This window comes from Protomyctophum bolini (assembly GCF_963924005.1).
Source record: "Protomyctophum bolini genome assembly, chromosome: 19".
NCBI classification, from domain to species: domain Eukaryota; kingdom Metazoa; phylum Chordata; class Actinopteri; order Myctophiformes; family Myctophidae; genus Protomyctophum; species Protomyctophum bolini.
In genome coordinates, this window is record NC_137880.1 from 33,012,527 (window position 1) to 33,033,448 (window position 20,922).

Below are 20,922 nucleotides of genomic sequence, written 5' to 3' on the forward strand. Positions count from 1 at the left end.
CTCTCGCTCTCCTTGGAGTTTGCCTACCTCGCTCTATCCTTGCCCGATTACAGAGCGCCCACACAACCTCCCCAGCATGAACAAAACACGGTCAGTGGCCGGTCGCTGTCTGGCTTCGTTCAAAATACGCTTTGTGTGTGTGTGTGTGTGTGTGTGTGTGTGTCTGTCTCACTTGGACACACGATATTCGTGGAGAAACAACGACACGGACGCACAACGTTAGCCGTGGGCGCGCCGGAGAGCAGGCCATGATGCAAGCCTCCAGTACAGTTACAATACCCACGGTTCTCAAGTCAAACTTTTACATTTCATGGACCACCATCAGTCTGAGAGTGTACGAAGGGAACCAAAATGGACCGTAAGGGTCCATTTGTACACTCTCACAGTTACAAACTGACCTAAGGGTTCATTTGTAACCCCCTCGATCGTTAAAGGGAACCGTTAAGGAATTGGACCGTTAACCCATTCTGACCTGAGATCAGATTCATACGAGGTTTCCACTGGACACACACTGGTCTGATGAACCCATTCTGACCTGAGATCAGATTCTAAAAATGTCAGTCGTTCTTCGAATTTTTCAAAAATAGCAGACCTACAAGCTCGTATCGCGCCACTCGGTGGCGCGATATGAGCTTGTAGATCTGCTATTTTTCAATAGCTAAAGCATAACATGATGCCAACACCAAAATGGGTGCCCGGTCAGAATGGGTTAAGAGGGAATCGTTAAAATCCTAAAGGTTCTGAACCCTAATTCTGGATGTGGCATCATTATGGAGAACATGCAGGACAACACCACTCACGCTGGTCGTAATTACAATGACAGTGTTATGATGCCGATTAACCACATTGGCACAGTGAAATTTATCATTTCACCATCAACATGCACTGGAATTAGTGACATTGCAAATGATGCAATGCAGCTAAGGTTAATAGGGTCCATTATTGTACTAAAACAGTTTTATTTCTTTATAGATCATTTTTAAAAGTTTGACTAATCTGCAAGAAAAGCAGTACAGTGTGTCTGATAAAGGTGGTGATAGAGGTGTCATGTTTAAATTTCTAATCCGCGCTAGAGTGTATTTCCAAATGGAGCTACAGTGAAGTTCAGATACTGTATACTACTACGGAAATACACATTGCAAAGAACAAAGAATATTATTATGTCATTGTTGTTTCCAATTACATTCAGCCCCTACCCTGGAATCCCTCTTCTTTAGGGCAAATTTCCAAAAGCTTAAGAGACAACATCCGATCTACAAGCTCACGACATGTTGTGAGTCTGTCGAGATCGTCTATTCGCACAGTATATATGGCTTAATACATTTAGATCTGCACTATCCGACATCGGTATTGTCACTAGACGGCATCAACCAAAGTGTCTGCTGAGAGCAATATTACTCATGCTGTCGGTGGGTTTGTGAGCACTCAACAGTCTCAGTGCAGCTTATGTCTGTGAAGCCAGTCTGGAGACTGTGGAGTCAGCCAAATTGTAATATTTAATGATCATAAATTATTAAAGAGGAACAGCAGAAGTGGCAGTAATTGCTAGGAGGTGGCCACTGGAGAGAGGAAAAAAGCAAAAGCACACCTTTTTTTCCCCACTCCAACACATCTCTGTGGCGCAAATGTACGAGCTCGCAATGTGCCTGTGAGCTCGTACATCTGCTATTTCTGTTCACCTATTATGGACACTAGTGTTCAAGCGATGAGAGAAAGAGAGACAGGGAGATTGAAGATGAAGCCGTGAGGGGGAGAAATGCACAGTGCGACGACAAGGACAAGAAAATAAGAAATGTGTTCCCTACAGTAAAAAAATATCTATATATATTATGTAAAATCACACATTGCAATCTAGCCTTTTGGCTACACATAATGACGTATCTGAATATGGTTCGGGCTTCTTGGGGACATCGGTGGCAGCCGCGGGCTAGTTCTTAAGAAGCATTCCACCGGACGCCCTTGCCCTCAGCCCTCGTCCAAACGACGGTATTACGATGAGCTACAGTACATCACACGTCCACGCCATTCACCACCAGAGCTAATGGGCCATGCTCAACCGGCCATGGCCCTTTGAGAAACAACAAACCCACGGGGCGCTCATGGCTTGGAGGTAGAGGGGAGAGGGGACGTCCCCCGTCTCCAGTGATGCACTGATTAGACGTTTTGCTCCCCCATCTTGGCAGATGGGACCTCATCCCATCTGACACCGGGAGTGATTCTTTAAATATTCACACACACACACCGCGCGTCATCCATTGGAGTGCGTCGCGAGGGTCCTCCGCGAGACCCGCACCAACACAGCCTCAGCTGTCCTCGCCTCACCCTATAGGACTCGAGCACATAGCACCCCCCCCCCCCTCCCGTGAAGCGAGAAGGGAAAGAATTACGCGCAGAAATGAGAATTTTGTATGCGTCTCGCTGAGTCGGAAATATACCAGATGTTATGCGGTTGAGGCATGTGAACGCCCTGCACGGAATATGAAGTATGAGCCGGCGGGGCTCAAAATGTCAATTAGGCTGCGGTGAGCGCTGTGATCCGTGCCCTGGCAGAAAGAGAAAGAGAGAGTGAGAGAGAATGAGAGAGATGAGGGGATTGGGGGGTGGTTGGGGGGGGCATTGCTTTGGTAGATTTCTGACCTTGAAATCTCTCCTGACTTTCGAGAAATTAGAGCAGGTGCGATACATAAACCATGAGGTAGTAGGAGTTAAACTGCCGTACCGCCGTGTCAAAGACCTCAAGCTATGATTTCGCTTTACATTTTTCATAAGCGGGGCATTCCCCAACGGGGGGAGGGAGAGGGTACTGTTCATTCTGAAGGTCCCCTTCCTTCTTACCTTGGCCTCTTTGACGAAGGCCTGCATCTTCTCGCCAAGGTTATTATAGTTAACTAAAACGGACGAAAAGACTAAAACTAAAATTAAATAAAAACATTTTCGTTAGCTGAAACTTGAACTAGAAAAATTTGAAAAGGAAAAGAAAAACGATAACTAACTGAAACTGTATTGTGCGTGTACAAAGAAAAACTATTCGTGCCGGCATGTTTTTGGGCACCTCAGTAGCCCTTGCCAGGCAAAAACTACAAAATGACGTCTTTTTCTCATGTCACCAAATCTGAGGGTCAATTCTGAGATAAACCCTGCTAAAGATCGCGGCCAGAATGGCATTCTATGGAGGATGGACAGATTATCATTATTTTTTATCATTTATTTTGATTATCATTATTTTGTTACTCTGTGACGACGGCCTGCATCTCCTCCTGTTGGTCTTACCGTGGCCTCTGTGATGACGGCCTTCAACTCCTCCTGCTGGTCTTACCTTGGCCTCTGTGACGACGGCCTTCATCTCCTCGCGCTCCTGCCGACAGAGCCGCAGCGTCTCCTGGAGCTCCTGGTCTCTCTTGGCCCGGTCGTCGCCCGCCGCTGCCCTCAGGTTGTCCAGCTCCTTCTGGTGCACCTTAATAAAGGCATTAATAAAGGCATTTTTAGTAGACACACAATCCAGAGCGACTATACATGCTGGTTCCCAAACCTTTTAACCCATGACCCAAAAGAGAAATTTGATGTCTCCCTCCAAGGTGCCCAAACTAGTGAATATAGCAGCTCTATCGGCTGTTTTCACTAATTCATGAAATCACTTACATTTTTCTCAGATTTATTTAAAAATGTTTTGCGTTTTGCGTTAGCGTGCGAGGTCGTCGCGGCCTCTAGGGCTAAAGTGCCACAACGGGGCAAAGCGGCGCCAACTAACCTCCCTCTCCAGCTGCAGCTGCTGCAGCACGGAGGCCCTCTCGTCCTGGGCGGCGCCCAGCTTGGCCCGCAGCTCCGACGCCGCCCTGTGGAGCTCCTTCCCGGAGCCCTCCTCGGCGGCCAGCTGCCGGGCCGAGTGGGCGCGGGCGGCGCTCAGCTCCTTCACGGCGGCCTGGAGCTCCGCCTGGGCCTCGCGGTCCCGCAGGGAGCGCCGGGCCGCCTGCTCCTCCAGCCGGCGGTTCTCCTCGCGGAGCTGCGCCTGGAGGACCGCCTGCTCCTCCAGCCGGTGGTTCTCCTCGCGGAGCCGCGCCTGGAGGACCGCCTGGCGCTGGGCCTCCTGTTCCAGCGCCGCAGAGGCGTCGCGCACCTGATGATGTTAGGAGTACAGCGTTAGAGCAGTGGTTTTCAACCTGATGATGTTAGGAGTACAACGTTAGAGCAGTGGTTTTCACCTGATGATGTTAGGAGTACACCGTTAGAGCAGTGGTTTTCACCTGATGATGTTAGGAGTACACGGTTAGAGCAGTGGTTTTCACCTGATGATGTTAGGAGTACACCGTTAGAGCAGTGGTTTTCACCTGATGATGTTAGGAGTACACCGTTAGAGCAGTGGTTTTCACCTGATGATGTTAGGAGTACACCGTTAGAGCAGTGGTTTTCACCTGATGATGTTAGGAGTACACCGTTAGAGCAGTGGTTTTCACCTGATGATGTTAGGAGTACACCGTTAGAGCAGTGGTTTTCACCTGATGATGTTAGGAGTACACGGTTAGAGCAGTGGTTTTCAACCTGATGATGTTAGGAGTAAACCGTTAGAGCAGTGGTTTTCAACCTGATGATGTTAGGAGTACACCGTTAGAGCAGTGGTTTTCAACCTGATGATGTTAGGAGTACAACGTTAGAGCAGTGGTTTTCAACCTGATGATGTTAGGAGTACACCGTTAGAGCAGTGGTTTTCAACCTGATGATGTTAGGAGTACAACGTTAGAGCAGTGGTTTTCAACCTGATGATGTTAGGAGTACAGCGTTAGAGCAGTGGTTTTCAACCTGATGATGTTAGGAGTACAACGTTAGAGCAGTGGTTTTCACCTGATGATGTTAGGAGTACAGCGTTAGAGCAGTGGTTTTCACCTGATGATGTTAGGAGTACAGCGTTAGAGCAGTGGTTTTCAACCTGATGATGTTAGGAGTACACCGTTAGAGCAGTGGTTTTCAACCTGATGATGTTAGGAGTACACCGTTAGAGCAGTGGTTTTCACCTGATGATGTTAGGAGTACAGCGTTAGAGCAGTGGTTTTCAACCTGATGATGTTAGGAGTACAACGTTAGAGCAGTGGTTTTCACCTGATGATGTTAGGAGTACAGCGTTAGAGCAGTGGTTTTCACCTGATGATGTTAGGAGTACAGCGTTAGAGCAGTGGTTTTCAACCTGATGATGTTAGGAGTACACCGTTAGAGCAGTGGTTTTCACCTGATGATGTTAGGAGTACAGCGTTAGAGCAGTGGATTTCACCTGATGTTAGGAGTACAGTGTTAGAGCAGTGGTTTTCACCTGGTGATGTTAGGAGTACACCGTTAGAGCAGTGGTTTTCAACCTGATGATGTTAGGAGTACACCGTTAGAGCAGTGGTTTTCACCTGGTGATGTTAGGAGTACACCGTTAGAGCAGTGGTTTTCAACCTGATGATGTTAGGAGTACACCGTTAGAGCAGTGGTTTTCACCTGGTGATGTTAGGAGTACAGTGTTAGAGCAGTGGTTTTCACCTGATGATGTTAGGAGTACACCGTTAGAGCAGTGGTTTTCACCTGATGATGTTAGGAGTACAGTGTTAGAGCAGTGGTTTTCACCTGATGATGTTAGGAGTACACCGTTAGAGCAGTGGTTTTCACCTGATGATGTTAGGAGTACAGTGTTAGAGCAGTGGTTTTCACCTGATGATGTTAGGAGTACACCGTTAGAGCAGTGGTTTTCAACCTGATGATGTTAGGAGTACACCGTTAGAGCAGTGGTTTTCAACCTGATGATGTTAGGAGTACAACGTTAGAGCAGTGGTTTTCAACCTGATGATGTTAGGAGTACAACGTTAGAGCAGTGGTTTTCACCTGATGATGTTAGGAGTACACCGTTAGAGCAGTGGTTTTCACCTGATGATGTTAGGAGTACAGCGTTAGAGCAGTGGTTTTCAACCTGATGATGTTAGGAGTACAGCGTTAGAGCAGTGGTTTTCAACCTGATGATGTTAGGAGTACACCGTTAAAGCAGTGGTTTTCACCTGATGTTAGGAGTACATCGTTAGAGCAGTGGTTTTCACCTGATGATGTTAGGAGTACAGCGTTAGAGCAGTGGTTTTCACCTGATGTTAGGAGTACATCGTTAGAGCAGTGGTTTTCAACCTGATGATGTTAGGAGTACACCGTTAGAGCAGTGGTTTTCACCTGATGTTAGGAGTACATCGTTAGAGCAGTGGTTTTCAACCCTTTTCACATCAAGGTCCATTATTTATTCAGCATTTTAGCCACCACCATTTGATGAGATTTCGCCTCCCAGACCCAAAACTTGCAATATGTTGTTGTTGTTGAATAAGATGTTGTCCACAATTCCATGCTGTATTGATGTGTTGCCATATAGAGATAACAGGCAAACATTGATCAAAATAACAATTCTTCTCTCTCTTCTGACGTTTTTTAAACGTCCGAAAATGTTAGGCTACAATGACATGAAATGACCGAAAGTGGTTCAATATTCTGGACACAACGGCTGCATAACTGCCGATACCAATTTCTTCACATTTTATCATCTTTCTTTTTCAAAATGATTGAAAATAGCAGATCGACAAAATCTATAAATCTCACTATTAAGGCAACCGGCCGGTTCCACCCGCTGCACAAGGTGCCCTTTTTTCACTTGAGCACCTGCCCCTCTAAATGTCTGTGCACGCCACTGATGCAACTCATTGTGAGTTTGTAGATTGACTATTTTCACTATTCATCAATCATACAACAGTATTTACATCAAGTATACACTGTGCGTACGGTTGTTAATCAATTATGGATTATTCTTCATTGACGTTCATCAAGCTTAACAATTAAAGTTATTCATTTTATTCTGGGTCGCCTAACACAAAAAGTTATAATATTTAAATTGTTTAGCAGACGGCGCGGTATGTATGCCTGCTATTATGCAGAAGGCAGTCACAGGCAGGCAGCAGCTCTTGTACCGATTATGCCTAATTAATGCTCTGTCGAGCATAGAAAAATAACCGATCTACAAGCTTGTGGATCGGTTACTTTTGGCAGGTGGAATCGTATCGTCGACGCCGACAAGGTGTTAATCAGCGCTATAGGAAAACGCTAGCGCAGTCAGGCCTGCTGGAGGCACACTGGCTACATGAACCCATTAAGACCTGGAACGCATCTGTGTCGCTTTAGCTTTTAACCACTTTAAACCATTAGGTTGTACTTGCAAATACTTAATAGCCTTGCCTTGTAGATCATTTTTTTCTACCGTTTCGGACGCGGGGCGGCTCGCCGGAACCGGGTGCGTTCCTGTGGATCTGGGATTTCATGAGCATGTTTTAGACTAGAGCAAATAAAATAAGTCTTTTTTGCCACTTGTGATGCGTGTGCAAAGTTCATTTGAGTACGTCTAGGCCCTTAACCCATTCTGACCTGAGATCAGATTCATATGAGGGTTTCCACTGGACACGCAATGGTCTGATTTACCCATTCTGACCTGAGATCAGATTCTAAAAATGTCAGTCGCTCTTCGATTTTTCAAAAAATAGCAGACCTACAAGCTCGTAGCGCGCCACTCGGTGGCGCGCTATGAGCTTGTAGATCTGCTATTTTTCAATACCTAAAGCATAACATAGTGCTAACACCAATATGGGTTCCCGTTCAGAATGGGTTAAAACTGCGATGATTTATGCATATTAGAATCTAGCCCTGGTGCAGTGCTCATGCAGGCCCTGATACAAAATGTGTGCATTTCAATAGGGCTTCACTGGTGCAGTGCTGCTTGGGCCCAAAAGATACTTTCTATATACTCTATATATGGGAAGCTATGGACTGAAAAAGCTTTTCTCTTTTACAGTAACTGGCTTATTTAATCTGTTACACATGGCCTGAGTTAAACTAATTAGAATCTGAGATGGGTGTGATAACACACATGTGCATCAAGCCTATCGATGCACAGGATATATCAGCAGCACACGCACACGCGCGCACACACACACACACACACACACACACACACACACACACACACACACACACACACACACACACACACACACACACACACACACACACACACACACACACACACACACACACACACACACACACAACTATTAGCGATTATACTGTACCAAATCCTAAGGCCCATCATGTGAATGAATGTAGCTTTCAGTTGCTGTACATAAATAATACACAGAACTAGCTGCTGTTGTCTGTCCCCTAGCTGGCAGTGAGGCCGTTAGAAAGACCAATCACTACATAAACCAGCACGTAGGCTCATCGCTGTCAACTGCAACCTTGCATGAACACCGTTACCTTTCAGGAAAATGTAAGAAAAACAAGCTGTGTCCCCCAATGGATCCAATGTAATGTTGGTTATTATTTTGTTTAGTCAGAAGCTCTTGAAGACCCGGAGGCCTGCGTTCAATGATCCCCAGGACTGCCCTTCACATACTTTTTTAACCATGGCAGCACTCAATTAAAAACACACTAATGTGCCATTGTAATGTTATACACATGTCTCTCGGTCTCTCTAACTCTCTCTCTCTCTCTCTTTTCACCACATGCATCTGTCTGTGCGAGGGAGATACGGAGGGGATAGCTAAGAGCAAGCGAACAATGCGAGAAAGGAAGAGAAAGAGTTGCTATTTAATATTTTTAAATAAGACTGGGGCTGTCACGATTATGTAAATTCTACTGTACGTGACGATTAATTGTCACACAAACAATTGCGATAAGCAATTTAATTGTGTTTTTGTCATTGGAAACACTGGAACTGGAACTAGCTAAACATAAAATACTTTTCTGTTTAGCTTTTAGGCTATGAAAATATGACAAATAACCTAAATATTCAAAGAAATTACATATTTAATAACTTTAAAAAACACAAATCGTGGAAATAGCCGATCTACAAGCTCACAAGTTCACAACGTGTTGCATCGTGACACGTTGTGAGATCTTGCCGTTTGCTTGCTTGTAGATCTGCTACAAAATGTATGAAAATATTAAAAAAATAAATCAACATGTTAATGATTCGATTACGAGGGGCTCTGTGGCACAGTCGGTAGAGGTGTTGCCTCACAGCTTGGAATAGCGTGTTCCTTCCACGCGCTACGTGACTGTCCTACCGGGTAAACTCGGCCCTGTCAGGTGAAGACAAGACAAGAAGCGCCCGGCTCACTCCTCATGCCTTGAAGGAAGCATGAGCTCAGGTTGGCAGAGGGAGAGTAGCGCCCAGGATTACAGCTGAGGCAATTGGCACAAAGTGAAAATTGGGTTACGAAAATCGTAACTTCTCGTCTAAAACTAAACTTAACACATGATGACGATTATGCAAAGATAATTGTAATAATTTTGAAAGGCCTAAAGTATACAATATAAAAATTTGACGTAATATGAACTGTAATTGATCTCTCCACTCGACTGATTGATAGGATTGTCACCGTCCTGGGGGCGGGCCCTGTCTGCTGTTTTAACCCTGATTAAAATGTCTTCTTCTAAATCCTCACAGTTTTCTGAAAAACATTATCAGAGGTGCTCAAACCTTTTCATGTAAAGCACCCCTAGAATTATGATGAATTTGTCTACGGACCCTCCCTCCCCTCACCCACCCGTCTATTCACTTCAGCATCTGAACAACCGTTGTTGAGCAACGTTACGGAATAATCCAACAGACATTTAGGCCCGTCTCAGATGCAATTATCCTCTCCAGGAGACATCCTGTTTCCAGCGCGTGTGCCTGTTGCTCATAGAATTACATGACAGGTAGAGGCTCACAATGGCCACATTATACTGGCTGACAGGTTCATAATCATCTGAAGTAACTCGGCGCGATTGTGTGTGTGATTCATTGAGGGCTATAAATATGGACAGCCTTGCGTAACGTACACGTGTAAATGTGGTCTGTTCCGTTTACACGATGACTGAGATAAATACATGCCGAATCACAACAACATCCTGTATCGGTTATTTTACAATCATTGATTGTTTCTGTCAAAGAGGGAGGGCTTTGTTTCTGTTTAGGCTAATCTAGAGAGCTGTTGTGTGCATGAGAGCAGCCAATGCACCAGGGAGGGAGTCTAGCTATCCCGTTTTAGGTGGTGGCAAAAGTACTCAAATGTTTTACTTAACCCATTCAGATTTAAAAAATAGCAGACTATGAGCTTGTAGATCTGCTATTTTTCAATAGCTAAAGCATAGCATAATGCTAACACCAAAAGGGATTCCCGCCCCAAAATGGGTTAAGTAAAATAATCAATACTGCAATATAGAAATACTCCGTTAGAAGTCTGGAATAAAAAATGTACTATTGATCAAAATTTAGTTAAATTATGTTTTCAAATGTATAAAAATCTTTTGCAAATAGCAGATCTACAAGCTCACATTGCGTTGCATCGGCTATTTTCAAATGGCCAAAATGTATATATGGCTGAAGTGGTTACTATATGTTTTGTTTTGTAATAATAATCTAAATCTAACTAAAGTTTTCAAATAAATGTAGTGGAGTAAAAGTACAATATTTGCCCCCGAGATGTAGTGGAGTTTAAGTAAAAGTACTGGCAAATTGAAATACTCAAGTAAAGTAGAAATACCTAAAGAAGTACAGTACTTAAGTAAATGTATTTAGTTACTTTCCCCACTGCCCATTTGTCTTGCTCAAACTCCTTGATTTGAACTAATGCAGTTGTGTGTGTATCATGGCATTCACAAAATTGGAGAAAAAAAAGTTCTCTTTTGATAATAAAGGTTGTCCACCCTACCCTGACATCGTGGACATAAAGGGTAGTAGACCATGAAATGCAAGATATCGTCACAGAAGGCAGGTGAAGAAAGAAAGTCCCAAAAGAAACTTTGTGTCTTTGGCCGTTTGACTTTCCAGTTCAATAACGTCAGACCATTTAACCCATTCTGACCGGGCACCCATTTTGGTGTTAGCATCATGTTATGCTTTACCTATTGAAAAATAGCAGATCTACAAGCTCATATCGCGCCACCGAGTGGCGCGATACGAGCTTGTAGGTCTGCTATTTTTGAAAAATTCGAAGAACGACTGACATTTTTAGAATCTGATCTCAGGTCAGAATGGGTTCATCAGACCAGTGTGTGTCCAGTGGAAACCTCGTATGAATCTGATCTCAGGTCAGAATGGGTTAAAGCTACACTAAGCAGAATCCTTAATTTGAGCTGTCGTCTGGCCAGCCACACTCTCTCACAGAGGAGACTACCGATGAGCGGAGCCGTTATTATGGCCAGGGAATGATGCCAATTAAGGCCTGGCCCTACCTGGGCCAAGCCCTGTACACTCAAGAGAATGTCCCCGCTACCACCCTTACAGATCTCCATATACTGTATGGAGCTGACGTCACCTGTTCTGACATTGGTCTGTTGATCAAACACTGTACACTCAAGACATGCTCCTTATAAGGCCAGTACAGAATTCATTCCATGTTGATCTGACCCCATCAAACACTGTACACTCAAGACATGCTCCTTATATGGCCAGTACAGAATTCATTCCATGTTGATCTGAGCCCCCCCCATGCCAAAGCGCCAGCACACGCCCATCAGTCTGATACCGATACTGGTACAGATTAGGCTTTTTTATTAACAAAATCAATAGCCAAAAACAATGCATAGCCAACTATTTTTCCTTGATAAATTCAAAAACCTTTTCATGAATATCATGACCGTAGGAACCCTGGAAAGGACTAAATTGCAAACAAGCAATGCAAACATTGTTTGTCATGGCCTCTCTGACTCTCCATTTTCCTCACGCCGTGAACACAAGAAAGCAGCTCCGTTTAGATCCCGTTCATCCCATAGCCCGAGGGGGGTGGGACGGTCAGTGCAGACTGTGACACGCTGAGACAACACCAGACACGATTTCACAAGAAAACGTCGTAATAAAAGGTTGCAAAAGAGCCACTGCAGCTGGACTTTTTAAAGAAGTGCTCGAGATACATCTATGACTTATATGTTGGTGTTTTTGTGAGCGGCTCCAACAGCTCACCTCCCGGATCTCCTGCTCCAGGGACAGGTGTCTCTGGCGCGTCTCCGACAGCTCCACGTCCTTGCGGTGGACCTCGTCTTCGCGCTGGGCCAAACGGCCCAGGACCTCGCTCAGCTCCCTGCGGGACACCTCGCTCTGCTGACTCAGAGACTTCAGGTGGGCCTGGGAGCTCTCCCTCTCCCTGGACACCTGGAGAAGGGGGAGAAAATAGCAATGAGGGAAACGGAAAGAGAGACAGAGTTGGGACAGAAAGAGAGGCCAGGTAGAGAGACGAGTGAGAGAGATGGAGACGGAGAGAGAAAAAGACCGAGGGGGAGGGGGCATGCGTTAGTCCAATGTCCCGTTAGTCTGACATACAGTACGTGGCTGTGAAAGACACAGCGAGACAAAGCTGGGAGAGAACGAGAAAGAGAGAGAGAGAGAGAGAGAGTGCATTGGAGAGCCACATTATCCCATTATAACCAGGAAAGCATCTGCTTCAGTTTAGATTTTTTTGCGTTGGCAGATGTACAAGCAGACATACAAGCTAAAAAAAATTAATCGTGAAAGTGTGAGAACTACTGATTCAGACGGCATTTGTAGAACGCTCCGGTCTTAATGGGTTATGCTGCAGGCGGGCAGACATGTACTGATAGGAGAACGCTAGCGCTCAGCGCTACGATAAGGGACGACGATTTGGGGGCCTGCAAGCAGGCAGATTGGTCCTAATGCTCAGCCTTATGACTGGAATCTGCAGAAAGACTTTGTCAGAGCCCGGTCCCTAATCATTTAATTGAGCACTTAATTCTCCTTCCTAATTCATTAAGCGTCGCAGAAATGATTATTTTTTTGGGCTATTAATTTGCATCACGGACGTCTGGCGCACACGCGTGCGTGCGCCACCCAGGTGGGAGTCCGTATGTCTGTCTGATTGCTGACTGTGATTTTGGAGGTGACTCACTGGGAGGTGACTTTCAAGATAATGAATAATACTAATAGGCGGAGGATGATTAATTATCAAGTTAGCGCGCACTACATATGATGTGTTAAAATAGTATTAAGAGGTGTAGCGAGCGGCGCTACGCGCTCATTATCGCTCACCCAAGGACAACACTTGAGTAAGAGTTCTGATAATTACCATAGAGCGTAGATGGATAGGTTGGTATAGAATGAGAAAACTGCTAACTTAAGTGAGCAGATAATTATACAATTATTCTACAATCAAGCAAGAAAACTAAATCCTAGAGGGGCTGTAGTGAATGCTTGGGGGTACAGCGCTGGTGTCCCTCGAAGTATACTAAATGCATGTACTGTATGTACGCATGAATTTATGTTCTACAGAAATACTCTGACTTGAGATCAACCACCCTGGAACTGTGTATCCGTGCTAATAAGCACTGGTTGGATTTGTGAGAAAACATTAAAAAAGAAAACACTGAAAACCCACAGGATGAATAGTCTTAATTATAAAACGTCTTGTTTCAATCCTGGATGGCGATTTGCTGAGGCCTCGTTCTACAGTGACAATATTCCTACTCACGGCTAAATGGAACATTCAGATCATTGTGTTTTTCTTTTTTTTAGCCCACGGTTTTGTAACTCATTTTTCACCCCTGTGTCAATTACCTAATGTGATCCTGGGCTCTACACACCCTCCGCCAACCTAGTCCCCATATATGGGGGACATGGGGAGAGCAACAGACTTGAACTCATGCTTCCTTCATGCCTGAGTGTCCAAGTTGCTCCTTTACACCTGACAGGGGGGAGTTTCCCTGGTTAGACGTAGCGCGTGTGGAAGGAACACGTTATTCCAACCAGTTCCTTTCCCCTCCATCAGGCGCCCCGGCTGGCCAGGGGGAGGCAGTTTAGAGACCAGGATTACTGCATGTTTTTTGTGAGGGTACCTACCCTAGGGGACACGGGGAGAACATGCACAACTCCACACAGAAAGGCCCTTTCGCCAACCCTGCCTCGGGCACTGATGGGAAACACGCCGCCAGCACCCACAGTGTCCTCGAGCGGGAATATCATTCACACACATCATTGTGTTTTTCAACACAAACATGAGCGATCCTCCTAGCCTAGCATAGGTTTCTAGCTCAGCATTCAGTGTCTGGTCGATATACCGCTCTCTCACACACAGTGTGTGTGTGTGCGCGCTCTGGTATCGACCCATACAAATCGGGAAAAGAATCCGCGTCAGACTAATTCTTGATTTTAAACACTAACCATTATTTTATACTTATACTATTCAAACATAGCAGATCTACAAGCTCCTCACTGTATTGCATTACTGCTATTATTTTAATGTTTTATGCCTTGCTTTTTTTTTCTCCGTTACTCTGCAAAGCACTTTGAGCTGCATTTCATGTCATGAAAGGTTTTGGTGTTTGGTGTGAAAAATAGCAGATCTACCACCGAGTGGTGCGCTACGAGCTTGTAGGTCTGCTATTTTAAAAAAATCGAAGAACGACTGACATAGAAACATAGCTTTTTCAGAAAACTGTCAGGATGTAGAAGACATTTTTAGAATCTGATCTCAGGTCAGAAATTGGTTTAACAGTAGTAAATCCAGCCATGGCACACGGCTGACCTGCGAGGCCTTGTCGGTGTGTTCCTGGGCCTGTGTCCTGGCCTCGTCCAGCTCCTTCTGCAGCCTCCTACACTTGGCCCTCCACTGGCGCACCGCCTCCTGGGCTCTGCTCTTCAGCTCCTCCCGGCTCCGCGCGCTCTCCTGGAGCAACGTCTCCGTGTCGCTCCTCTCCGTCTGGCCTCGGCCCTGGGAGGGAGACGCGACACACAGTATGGGCAAAGAGATTCTATATGAAGAGAAGACACTCCCATTAAGTCCCACAGTAACAACCAGTGCCTCCACCATATTGGAGTGATGACGTAACTTCCAGTTGCTTTGAAAAACATAAAAAGGTCACGCTGTACAAAACAAGAACTTGTTTTAATCCCATCCCATTTATGTATCATATTTATGAATGGATCAAAGAAGAAATTAGTAACATATTCATTCAGAATGTAAGGGTGCATGTGTTAGTCATTAGGAAAGGCAATGGCTTTTGTGTTCTTTTTAGATTACTGTGTTTCATGCCGTTTTAATTCAAAAGATGTGGCACCAGGAACAGTTCACCTGTGGTGATATTATGAGGCTAATTGATGTCATTCCCGTTCCTATCACGATCCCGGGATTAATACAAATTTTAATCCCATCCCGCGGCAATCCCACGGGATACGCGGGAATACAGAAGAAAATAAATTAATCCTCTAGTGTGCACTACCATCCTCATGCTATAGTAGTGAACATAGAGACCCCTCATTACAATGATAATGGAGGGGCAGAGCTCAGAGCTCTGTCTACACTACTGCACATACTGTAGGTCCTGCAGTAAAAATCTCCCATAGGTGATCAGCTGGCTTCGATTTAAAAAAAATAGCAGACCTACAAGCTCGTAGCGCGCCACTCGGTGGCGCGCTATGAGACTGTGAAGGCCACAGCATACGATTCACATCATCCAGTGACCCCCTCCCCCCATGTCCTGTGGGTGTTTTAATACATTCTTTGATATACCCTTGTCGAAATGTGTCCTCTGCGTTTATGTTGACCCATCCTAAACTAGCCGGGCGCAGTGAGCAGCCACCAGTGTAGTGTCCAGGGACCCACTCCAGTTGGAATGCCATGTAGCTTAGTGGTCAAGGGCAGTTTGTACCTAGGGGTCAGTGGTGGAACAAGTACTCTTTTTTTTATTTTACTTAAGTAAAAGTAGCAATACTGCAATATAGAAATACTCTGTTACAAGTAAAAGTTCGGAATTAATGACAATTTTACACTTGCTGAAAATAGCCGATCTCCGGATCTCTTGTCCACTAGTGGCATCCTGACATTTTAGTCTAGTTGTTATTTGTTGACGAAATTGTCAATATACAGTATTTAGACTTAGTTTTAGTCATCATAGCTTAGTTTTCATTTAGATTCAATTTAGTTTTCGTCAGTGAAAAAAGGTAGTCGACGAACATGTTTTGTCATAGTATTATCGGTAGTTGACGAAATCACTGGTGCTAACAACGTCACAGACCATTCCCACCAGGATAGAGATCACTGGTGCTAACGTCACAGACCATTCCCATCAGGATAGAGGAGATCACTGGTGCTAACGTCACAGACCATTCCCATCAGGATAGAGGAGATCACTGGTGCTAACGTCACAGACCATTCCCATCAGGATAGAGGAGATCACTGGTGCTAACGTGACAAATTAATTGTCAGTGATGCTGGAAAACAATACTTTCTAAAAAGGTCTGGGGCCAAAAGCTTGACATTAACTGTACTATTGTTAATATCAATAATGTTAAATAATGGTGTGTCTTCCTTGGCCTACTGGCCTGAGTAAGTTCACGCTGATCAGTCCAGCCATTTCTAAGACTAGCTGCACGCAGACAGACACACAAACCAGGAAAGATGTCAGATTAAAACCTAAAACGTGTATATATTAATACCTGTATGTCCTTCAACTGCTCCAGCATGCGCAGCTGTTGCTGCTCCCGCCTGGTCAGGTCAGAGGTCAGCTCCTGAGATACAGAACCATAGAGTTATAAAAGGATAGGGGGCAGACTGGGAGTGACAATGTGTCACGATGTGACGCATTGTGATCTTGTAGATCTGCTATTTTCAAAATAGTTTTATACATCTGAAAACTCTAAAATGGGACATTCTGCATAGCGAGTATACTTTCTACTTGGTGGTACTTTAATGTACATTTTTATGCCAATACTTTTGTGCTTTTACTCAAGTACATTTTGAAATCTGGTACTTGTAACGGCGTGGGTGCAGGTCTTTTTTTTTCCGACAGCATATTGATCCGAAACCTCAATCCTAACCTAACCCTAACCGCAAGCACGGGAGCAGCGCATGTCGGACCATCGCTTTTTCGCATCGCAGCGAATGTCCCCCCGCTGCGGATCGGATCGTTGCCCCGTCGGCTAGAATGCTGTCGGAAAAAAGGCCGCATCCCAACGGCGTATAGTTCTACATTGCAGTATTGATACTTTTACTTAAGTAAAGCAACTGAGTGTTTTTTTCCCACCACTGCATGTATATGTATACTGCAGATGGTGTGGAGGGAGTGAGGCAGGACAAACACAGAGACACAAAGCAGCGTAGCGCCATGTCAGGAGGATATGGCTGCTGTTCGGTGACGTCATCTCTGTGGGGGCTGCGGAGCTCGAGCGGCCATGAATAATTTGTAACACCTCTTTTGTCCTGAACCCCCGTGACAATTATCTCTGCTGCTGTTTATACGCAAGGTTTTTATTTCGGATTTTCTGAGAAAAGTGCTTTGAAAAGTTGTGCCGGATTAGTCACACCGTCCACAAGAAAACCACGGTCAGAACTGAAAAAATAAGTTAAGTCCCGGGCACTCCGAAAGTATCAGGAGGAGGAACGTCAATACAATTTAAAAGCCTTTAGAAATCAGTCACTTTGAAGTCTACAGTTTGACTCACAGTAAAGGCCTATTCAAATTTCATAGTCCAGTTTGATGACCACCGAAAACGACAACCTGACGACACGCCGCGGTGGTCACCGCTCACACAACACAATGAACACATCTCTCTGTTTTTACTAACCACCGAAACGGTGGTCACCTCTTCACCGAAAACTGGACTATGAATAGGCCTCAAGTCTTCAGTTTGATTTAAAGGTTTCATGACATTCATTTTCATTTATTTTTTCTTTTTCTTTTAGGTTTTATGACCTCAATTACAAACAAACAACCTGAACTTTGAACATTCAGTGGATGTTCTGTGGTCTGGGGGTTTTCTCTGTGTGTTCTGAAGCCTTTTGAGCTGGACGATAACAGGCAAAATCAGTGACATCTGCTGGCAAATTGTTATGTCATATATGGGATTTGTGGACAAGGCCAATCTTGTTTGAGCCTAATTATTCAGAAAAGCCCAAACCACAAAATTTACTGAATGTTCAAAGTTCAGGTTTTTTGGGGTGCAATAGAACTCAGAAAACCTAAAAAGAAATAAGAAAAATTACAAAAAGTGCTGACATTGCTGACATCCGTTTAGATCTCAATATAAAATCATACGAGACATCCCAGATGGTACCGTACCCATTCATAAACGAGTGGAGTCAGTGTGGGACTTTAACCAAAAACACACTCCTCTCTCTCTCTGAGAAAGTGAAATCACAGACTGTGATTGCCAGCCCTTACAGCATCGTCATTTCTACGGAGTGCTTCATTGATATGCACCGCAGCCTTGGGTGCCCCTACTTGACGAGGTCATGCTTTTTTTATTGAAACGTCTCGTTAAAGTGACGGGGGTGTGAGCGTGTGCAGTATAACAGACGTTCTGTTCGGCCTCTGATCTGCTATCTGGTGCTGCACCTGTACAGTGTTTCATAATGTATAATAATGTTCTGCTTGACTCCTGTGAAGACCTGATTTCCACCGTACACCAAGTCAAATTCCTCGTACATGCAAATGAATAATGGTGGTACTTTAACTGTATGGTCTTTATGATTCTGGCAGCGTGTCCCATGTGTAGAAGACAATCAAGTGATATTGAGTGGCGCTGTGCTGGGGGCACGACCAATGTCGGACCTAGAACACAGTTTACCCATGTTTTGACCGATATACATACAGTATATAAGTAACGGCTCCATGCTAGTGTCTTTTATGTTTTCTGTTATTGTCGCGCTGCGGCGCGTTGTAAGCTTGTCAATCGGCAATTTTCAGCAAAAGCTTTCCCCACAATGCGGATGCTGGTTTAAGTAGTTAAAGGGATATTTCACTTTCACGGTTTTTAAGCAGCCATTAAACAGCCTCACCTCAAGCCGAGTGCACAGTTGAATCCTCTCCTTCTCACTGCGCTCAAGAGTGCGTTTCAGTTCGTCCACCTCGCCGAGAACTGAGGCCTTGCGCAGCTCGCCTCGAAGCTCTGCAACTTCTTTTTCCAGGTCCGAACGATCTATGCACACACACGCACGTCACACACACACACACACACACACACACACACACACACACACACACACACACAGTCACAGTCAGTCAGTCACAGTCACATTTAAGGTAGAGGCAAGAGATGATAAGACAATAGACAAGGCAAAGAGGAGACGAGAGTCTGAATGCGTGTATAAAAGAGAGAATGCCTACAGTGTGTGAACAATTCAGGCTCAGAGGATATTATGTAAAGCTTTTTTTCTTTTATTATTATAATTATTTAATTTTTTACTAACTCTTATTTAATTCAGGAAATTCAGCCTACCACATCACCAGGACGTGAACAATTATATAAAATTGTATCTCTGAAATGCCCTGAAGTTGACAGCGGTACGCTCCACTATACTAGACTGGTATACTGAAAGACAAGGTTTTCGTGATAATTTCCCCCTACTTTTATCCGAGTTCTCTTTTCCCTTTGTCTCATCATTGTTGCATAGCACAATTAATCTCTCACCATGACTCCGTCTACCACTTACTTATACGAAACAAAAGGCTTTGTATCCGCTTTGAAATGATAGGAAATCATTTAGAAATTACTTTGGAATTCGTTTCTTGTCACTCAAGAATTGACTCTTAATGGATTGTATTTTTGTTTGTTTGTGGTTTACTGTGGCGTGCTGTTTCATGTGGTTTTATCGTACTGTGGTTTATTGTGATTCTATAGTAAGGCTGAACAAAACAAAACATATTTTCACTGAAAATGAAGGCTTCGGTTCTTTTAATCCCATTACTAAAGCCCGACCGAGACTCAGAGACCACCAATTACCGTTGTTCTGTCCGTTATTTTGTTAAAAATAAAAAGAGACCGAGAGAAGTGAATATCGATCGATCTCTACTTTCCACCATGCCAATTCCTTTTCCCATAACCAGGCGCTCACTCTTTCTTTCCACCCCTCCTTTGTACATTTGCATTCGCTCATTCCTCTCTTCTCTATGATCTCTGCCTCGCTCCCCTTTACAGGATCTCTATCCCCTCTCTCCCAACTCCTTTATCGGTAACATGTCATTGCTCCGAAATTACTAACCCTATCTCTAACCCTAACCCTAAACATAACCGCAAGCACGGGAGCAGCGCATGTTCGCCAACCTTTCCGCATGTTCGGACTAACGGGACTTGGGATCTATGGGCACATTGGGCAGTCCCCCCTTTATCCACCAACCCAGCTCTCAACCCAGCTCTCAACACGGTACCTACCTGGCCCTACTACTCCTGGCCTGCCCCTGTCCTCCCTGTCGGCGTACGGGGGGCGGGGAGGAGGCACCGACAGCTGGCTGATCTCCCGCTGGAGGTCCTGCTGGCTCCTCCGGAGCTCCGCGGTCTCCTTCCCCGTCCTCTGGAGCTCCCCGCGCATGTCCTCCACCTAGCAGGCAACGACCCCCCCCGCGCACAGGGACCCATTATTCTACTGCAAACAATGAAACCATGCGCAAGCCGCACAGAAGGGTTAAAACAAACGTGCGTGCGCGGTTTCCAAATCAGTTGCTTTGGCGAGCGGTCGTTTTGGTCAATGGCCTGCGTATGAGGCTCTCATCTTGAGGGACACACAGGCCTCTTTTCCACCGGTCGGTTCCATACGAGCCAGAGACCCAAAATTGGAACGTTAAGTGGGCAAAACCATACCTATATTAGATTGTTATCTCGATGAAACTTCCCCAATTGAGTTCTTATACGAAGACAATGGTAGTTTGGTATTACAAACTTTACATTTTTAAATACCGGTATGCAAATGAGGCATTATATAGGAAAATATGCAAAATAATCGAAAATATGAAAAAGCTACTACTGTGGAAGGGTTATCATGTATTAATTTACTTGTATTGATTCTATAAACAATTTAATATAGGTATAGTTTTTCCCACCAATTTAGGAGCTCTGGCTTATGGACTAAGAACCAAAAAGAACTGAACCAACCGGTGGAAAGGGGG

The 20,922-nt window shown here is 44.8% G+C and overlaps 1 protein-coding gene across 4 annotated transcripts in view; it reads right to left on the bottom strand.

Annotated features, from left to right (window-relative positions):
- cep128 (centrosomal protein 128) overlaps positions 1-20,922 on the bottom strand; it is a 64,974-nt gene that overhangs the window by 29,222 nt on the left and 14,830 nt on the right. For 3 of the 4 annotated variants that reach the window (XM_080790175.1, XM_080790172.1, XM_080790173.1), the window contains exons 11-17: positions 20,192-20,357; positions 18,819-18,958; positions 16,478-16,549; positions 14,568-14,753; positions 11,996-12,184; positions 3,749-4,114; positions 3,317-3,454 (exon numbers count right to left, since the gene is read on the bottom strand). In XM_080790175.1, the coding sequence (XP_080646301.1) occupies positions 3,317-3,454; positions 3,749-4,114; positions 11,996-12,184; positions 14,568-14,753; positions 16,478-16,549; positions 18,819-18,958; positions 20,192-20,357 (1,257 nt within the window). The remainder of the gene's footprint in view (positions 1-3,316; positions 3,455-3,748; positions 4,115-11,995; positions 12,185-14,567; positions 14,754-16,477; positions 16,550-18,818; positions 18,959-20,191; positions 20,358-20,922) is intronic. The other variant, XM_080790174.1, reaches the window with a different exon arrangement.